The sequence below is a fragment of the Poecilia formosa genome, unplaced genomic scaffold, assembly GCF_000485575.1.
Source record: "Poecilia formosa unplaced genomic scaffold, Poecilia_formosa-5.1.2 Scaffold549, whole genome shotgun sequence".
Taxonomy (NCBI): domain Eukaryota; kingdom Metazoa; phylum Chordata; class Actinopteri; order Cyprinodontiformes; family Poeciliidae; genus Poecilia; species Poecilia formosa.
Genome location: NW_006800488.1, coordinates 83540 through 90131, shown reverse-complemented (window position 1 = coordinate 90131; position 6592 = coordinate 83540). Strand labels below are relative to the sequence as shown.

Genomic DNA, 6592 nt, shown 5'->3' with positions numbered 1-6592 from the left:
ACAGAGGCAACAATGTGTGTAGATTATTTCTGAAAGTCACATAAAGTGAAAGGATAAAAGCGTTTTGTACAGAAAACGGAGTCAAACGTCCCGGACATGTTAGCAGGTAAACTGTTTTCCGTCGAGTCGGGCACCAACATCATCACTGTGCTGGATTAAATCCCTCCTTTGCCACATCCTTAATGGAAAAACACCACCAGAAGAGGCAGGTAGGGGAAGCGGGCCGGGCGGTAACAGAGCCTCTCTGTCCGGCCGCTGGCCTGCAGCCAGGCCGCCGCGCTGCGATGTGCAGAAAACGTGAAGCCGTTTGCTGCGCTTCTAAACGGAGCTGTAAACAGTCCTGGAACTGCTGTTTCTGTGGCTGGAGATCGGGTTGTAAATCAGCGAAATCACAGCGCTGATCCGGTTTCACTGGAGGACTTTAAGTCGAACACCGGAGATAAAAAACGGACTTTGATTCTGGAGCGAACATATAAAGTGGAGAAGCGCAGAAAGGCGGTTCAGTGAAACCCAGAGAGGAAGCAAAGCAAAAACCATGACAACGTGGAAGATAGTAGGAGCTCTGCTGCTGCTGCTGCCTGCAGGTAAGAGCTGTTAAAACATGGACTGAACACGCTGCGCTGCAAAAACACCAAATATTACCGACTATCTGGTTTCTAATGCAAATATTATAGATCACAAGATTAATTACAAGTAACTTCTCAGCGAAGTATATGAGCTTGTTTTAAGTAAATAATTAATATTAATAAAAATGTATTAACTCCACTGGTATTTCACTAATGACAAAAAACATTCCTGTGTTAAAGTAACTCATCAATATAAAGGAGTTATAGGAATTATTGAAAACAAGCTCCTATATCTTGCTGAAAAGTTAATTCTGTGTCAGTTTTGTCTAATTTAAAGTTTACTAAGATATTTGCACTAGAGACCAGAATACTTGAAGTTTAATATTTTTACAGGATTGATAACTTGGCCAACATCACTGCAAAAAACACCAAATATTACAAAGTATCTGGTTTCTAATGCAAAACTCTTAGTGAACTTAAAGACAAAAATAACTCACAAGTAACTTTTCAGCAAGATATAGCAGCTTGTTTTAAGTAAATAATTCCTTAATATTAATAAAAATGTACTAACTCCACTGGTATCTCACTTACAACAATAAATATTCCCTGCTATAAGTGAAATAAAAAATTTCCAGTGGAACTAGTTCATCAGTATGAAGGAATTATTGAAAACAATAATTCCTACACATTGTTAAAAAGTTAATTTTAAGTTATGTTTGTCTTATTTAAAGTTCACTAAGATATTTGCACTAGAAACTAGACAAAATGCTCTGTAAGATTTTATGTTTTTGCAGTGTAACATATACAGAGCAGGATATTCCTGAGCTTTTTCATCTGCAGAAATGCAGATTTTTTTTTTCCATATTCAGAGTTAATAACATAAAAAATCAGCATTGAAAAGAAGCCAAACAGCCTCTGCAACAACGTTTCCAAGTTCTTTCCTAACCTGCTCAGTTACACAGTAATAAGTAATATCCCTATCAGTGTTTTGCCAGCAGACCATCAGATGGTGCACCGTCTCAGAGCCGGAGCAGAAGAAATGCCAGGATATGAGCCAGGCTTTCTCCAAAGTCTCCATCCGGCCCTCCATCAGCTGCACCAAAAGCCCAGCCGTCCAGGACTGCATTCAGAAACTACAGGTGGGATTTTGGCTGCTGCAAAACAATAATTTACTATTTATGACACAAAACACGGCAAAAGCCAAACAATTCTGGTCTAGTTTCCAGTGCAAATACCTTAGTTCACTTGAAATAAGATAAAACTAACTTACAGGTAAGTTTTCAGCAACACGTAGGAGCTTGTTTCAAGTCAATAATTCCTTCATATTGATGAAAAATTACTAGTTTTACTGATTCTTAACATGGGAAAATGTCTTCTTATAAGTGAAAGAACCTTCCACTGGAAATAGAACTGGGTTGCTAGGTAACGGGCTGAGTTTGGCTGGGGTTGCTAGGAAACGGAGCTTTAAAATAACTGAAATAATCTGCCAACTAGAACTTTTTCATCAATATTAAGGAATTTTTGACTTAATATTAATAAAAAAGTACCAGTTCCACAGGCCGATTATTTTACTGATAACAAGGTAAAAATAATCTACCAGAAAAACTTATACATTTTAAATAAATATTAAGGAATTTTTTTTCCTTAAAACAAGCTCATATGTCTTGCTGAAGAGTTACTTGTAAGTTAGTTTAGTATTATTTCAAGGTACAAAGACATTTGCACTAGAAATTAAGGCAAAATTACTTGGTTGTTTTGCAGTGAAATAATCCGTTAGATTAAAAAATCAGGATTAATATCAGGTAGTGGTTCAAGAAAAGCTGGAATAAACTGTAACTGTTTATTCACAAAACATACTGTTGATGCTAAACAATGTTCTTTTTCTGAGGGATGTGACATTTTAGATTGTCTATAGCTTAATTAATAAGTACCAGAAATTGCAGAAGCAACAACAAATACTGTCACTTATTGTATTATTTATTAATTGCCCAATTCTACATTCATCTCTTCTTTTTTGCACTTAGACTCAGAACATTCCTATATATGCTGTTATGTCTCACTGCAGAAAAAAGAAGTGGATGCATTGTCCATGTCTGGCTCTGAGATCTACAATGCGATGAAGACTGCCACCTTCAAGATGGCTGCCAGTGAATCAAAGAATGGTGGTAAGACTCAGCTTCTTCATTCAACTGTATAGACTACGTCACAATCATGTGACGTAGTCTATACAGTGATATGGTGAGATGCAAAGTTTGTTTTTCAGTGTTTCTCTTCCTGTCCTGCCTAAAAACAGAATATGCAAATTGTTATTGTTGTTCTGGTTCATCAAATTCATCAAATGTTATGGTTGTTCTGGTTCATCAAATTCATCAAATGTTATGGTTGTTCTGGTTCATCAAATTCTATGGATGTAAATCCTTAAAATATTATTGAGAAGTTACAACATTCAAGCTATTTTTTTTTTTACTTATATCATTATAATGACTGATTGCTTTACGTATCAGAAATTTACATTGTTCCTTTTTATCAGAAAAAGGTAACACATTATATATGTTGAGATAACTTAATATCTGGAGTATTATCTGGGTGAGTTGTAAAATGTTGATGTAGCTACATTGTTAGTTACAACACCTGTTATATCTGGATGGTAATCTCTGTATTGCATGTGGTACATTTTGAAACCTTACAGTACTTACTGTACTTTGACCGCTGTTGGGGCTCTGATGATAAGACAGTAGAACTAAAGGTAAATGGTACCATACAAGTTCATGTAGAGGTCACAAATAACACATGCACACAAAACTTAACGTAAAAACAAAAAAATAATAATTTTGGAATTGTGGTGTTTCCATTAAATAAGAAAAACTTAATTAAACTCACTAAGTTTATTCAGCGATAAGTCATTAAAAAACATGTCTTACAACTACTTCTTGTCTTCTTCGTGGGTTTCACCAGTGGCAACATCTGGTTGTTCATCATGTGTCTTGTGTGATTCAAAAGAAAAAGAAAAGTGTTTCAATTGCTGTTTGGGAAAGTAATCACATTTCTATGCGGTCGAAAAACCACCCCATCCTAGCAGAATTGCTGTTTCCACTATGTAATTTTATTTTCGAAATATTAAATTGCGCAGTTATATATTCAATGGAAACGCAGCTTTTATTCCGTTAACGTAAAAAGCAACAACACAATTTCGCAATTTCGTTGTTTGCATTAAATAAGAAACGCAATTAAAACCACTTGAGAATAAGAAGTAAGTCAGTAAAAACATGCCGCCAACGTCGTCCAAGTACTTCCTGCTATTTTCTTCTTCGTGGGTTTCACCAGTGGCAACATCCGGTTCTGGATCACGTGTCTTGTGGAGCATCCTAGCATCAGAACTTTTGTTATTGAAAAACGAGTTTTATCGAGCTGTTTCCATTTAGCGAGTTTATTTCCAAAATGTCAACCTCGCTGCTCGCTTCAGTTGTTCCGCTGTTGTTTCGCCAGATACCAGCTCCTACTACGCCGTTGCTGTGGTGAAGAAATCTAACTCCGCAATCAACATCAACAACCTGAAGGGGAAAAAGAGCTGCCACACCGGGAAAGGCCGAACTGCTGGCTGGACCATGCCGCTGGGATACCTGATCGACCAGGGCTTCATGTCTGTGATGGGCTGCGACATTCCAAAGGGTAAAGATGCACAGAAATACAATTATTTTGGATGTATAGTAGATAGAAAAGCGCATGAACTGAAAATGTTGTGAAACAACTGCTATTTAAAACATTCATTACTGCTTTTAGTTGCTCGATTTTTATATGCAGACATGTTAAACAAATTATGTACCAGAATTTCTGCTCATTTGAGAGGAAAATGGGATTTCTAATATTGACTTAAATAAAAATAAGTAAATAAAAATAAATAAATAAATAAAAATATTGAGTCAATGATGCATTGTAGTTTTGTTCTACAAAAAATACCAGAGATTCTTGTTTTTATGTAGGTAAATTTCACTGACGTCTTATTTTGCTTTGTTTATTTGTTTTGCTCTTTTCTTATATTTATTTGTTTTTTTCATAGCAAATACATCATGGATACACTGCAAAATACAAAATCTCTGATATAGTTTATGGTGAAAATATCTTACTAAGTTTGAAATAAGACAAAGCTAGCTACATGTAGCTTTACAGCAACACATAAGAACTTGTTTTAAATAAATATTTTCTTAATATTGATGAAAGACTAGTCCCACTTGCAGATTGTTTCATTTACAGCATAAGAAAAATGTCAGGTTATAAGTAAACCTGTCACAATAAGCACCAAATCAATTCATCACATGATTTATTGCGATGAATTTCCATTTGGAGAACAATGTCAAAGTGATATTCCCCTTTACAATTGTTGAAAAGCAGCCATTTTGAAAACTGCTGCAAAACTTTGACACTGCCTGCTACTTTTGCCCGTTTTCCCTGTCAGAGATGAATGATTAATATTTTTGAAAACCAATTTTGGCTACAAAAGTTTCATAATCCATTTTAATTATTATTGTTTCAGTTGTTTTGTTTACTTATTTTGGATATTAAAAATGTTTTCCAATTCCAATGTTAAATGTTAATTAGAAATTAATTTTTTTTGAAGGAGTGTACTTCCATTAATATGCCATTAGTAATTGAAAATGGTCTCAAATGGACAATATTGCAATGAGTTCTGGGATAATTTATCATCCAGGAAAATTTGTTAGTTATTAGCCAGTTATTAGTGAAAAGGTTTGCCACTGAACTAGTAAGTTTCAGCAATACTAAGGAATTACTGACTTAAAACAAGCTCATATGTTTTACTGAAAAGTTACTTGTACTTGTTTTATTTCAATCGTACCAAGATATTTGCCTCAGAAACTAGAGAAAAAAACTTGGTGAGGTTTTGTGCTTTTGCAGTGAGGCCAAGTTAAGTGTTTGTTTTTGTTTATGTTTCTCATCAGGTGTGGCGAATTTCTTCAGCGCCAGCTGCATCCCTGGAGCTAACGAGGCTGGTGACCCGGAGTCTTTATGTCAGCTGTGCAAAGGAGACGGAAACGGACAGCATAAATGTGAAATGAGCGAGCAAGAAATGTACTACAGCTACGAAGGAGCGTTCAGGTAGCACAAGCATTCATTTTATCAATCAGACTTTATTCACAAAGCACGTTTTAAAAAGCCAGGTGTGATAAAAAAAAGTGCTTTACAGAGGCTAACAGGAGAAAGAAAGACATGAAAAAACAAGCATACAGACAACACTGCAAAAACACAAAATATTACCAAGTATTTTTGGTTTAGGTTCTAGTGCAAATATCTTAGAAATAACACAAAACTAACTTACATGCAACTTTTAAGGAAGATATTGGAGCTTGTCTGAAGTAAATAATTCCTTAGTATTGATTAAAAAAAAAGTGCTAGATTTCACTTATATCCTCCATTGTTACCTAGCAACCCCAGCCAAGCCCAGCCTGTAACCTAGCAACCGAGTTCTGGAAGATTACTTCACTTTTAACATGGGACACAATGTCTTATTATTAAATAATCCACCAATGAACCATTTGAAAGAAGGCAGTTTATTTATACGTTTGACCATCATAGTCAACCTATTATTATATTATTATTATTATTATTATTATTAATTTTCAGTTTCTTTATCATTTATTTTACATTGGATGTTATTTTTGTTGTACTGACTGAACAAATTGAAGTTGTTTTTGCAGCATGTCTGACCAAGCTTGTGAAACTGTTGGTGTTTAAATGTGTCATACATGTGCAGAGTTATAAAATAAATGTGTAATTTAGTACATTTATGTCTGCGTTTTAAAAAATGAAACATCTTCAGTTAATTCAGCAGCATTTCTCTGTATCGGATCGATATCTGCTGATACAAAATCTAGATATCCGTATCAGTTGTGGAAGTGAAAACAGTGCATTAGTTCATCCCTAAGAGCAACTATGGTGTTCAGCAAGGGTCAATTTTAGATATATTGGAAGATGCCGTTTTAAATAAACTAGTTAGAGCATTTTGGTTCAAC

The 6592-nt window shown here is 35.0% G+C and overlaps 1 protein-coding gene across 1 annotated transcript in view; it reads left to right on the top strand.

Annotated features, from left to right (window-relative positions):
* Positions 1-6592, top strand: part of meltf (melanotransferrin) — a 12920-nt gene continuing 6328 nt past the window's right edge. Inside the window, exons 1-6 of the mRNA XM_007540635.2 lie at positions 1-584; positions 1551-1705; positions 2632-2731; positions 4053-4235; positions 5522-5678; positions 6006-6027. Of these exons, the coding sequence (XP_007540697.1) occupies positions 536-584; positions 1551-1705; positions 2632-2731; positions 4053-4235; positions 5522-5678; positions 6006-6027 (666 nt within the window). The 5' untranslated portion in view covers positions 1-535. The remainder of the gene's footprint in view (positions 585-1550; positions 1706-2631; positions 2732-4052; positions 4236-5521; positions 5679-6005; positions 6028-6592) is intronic.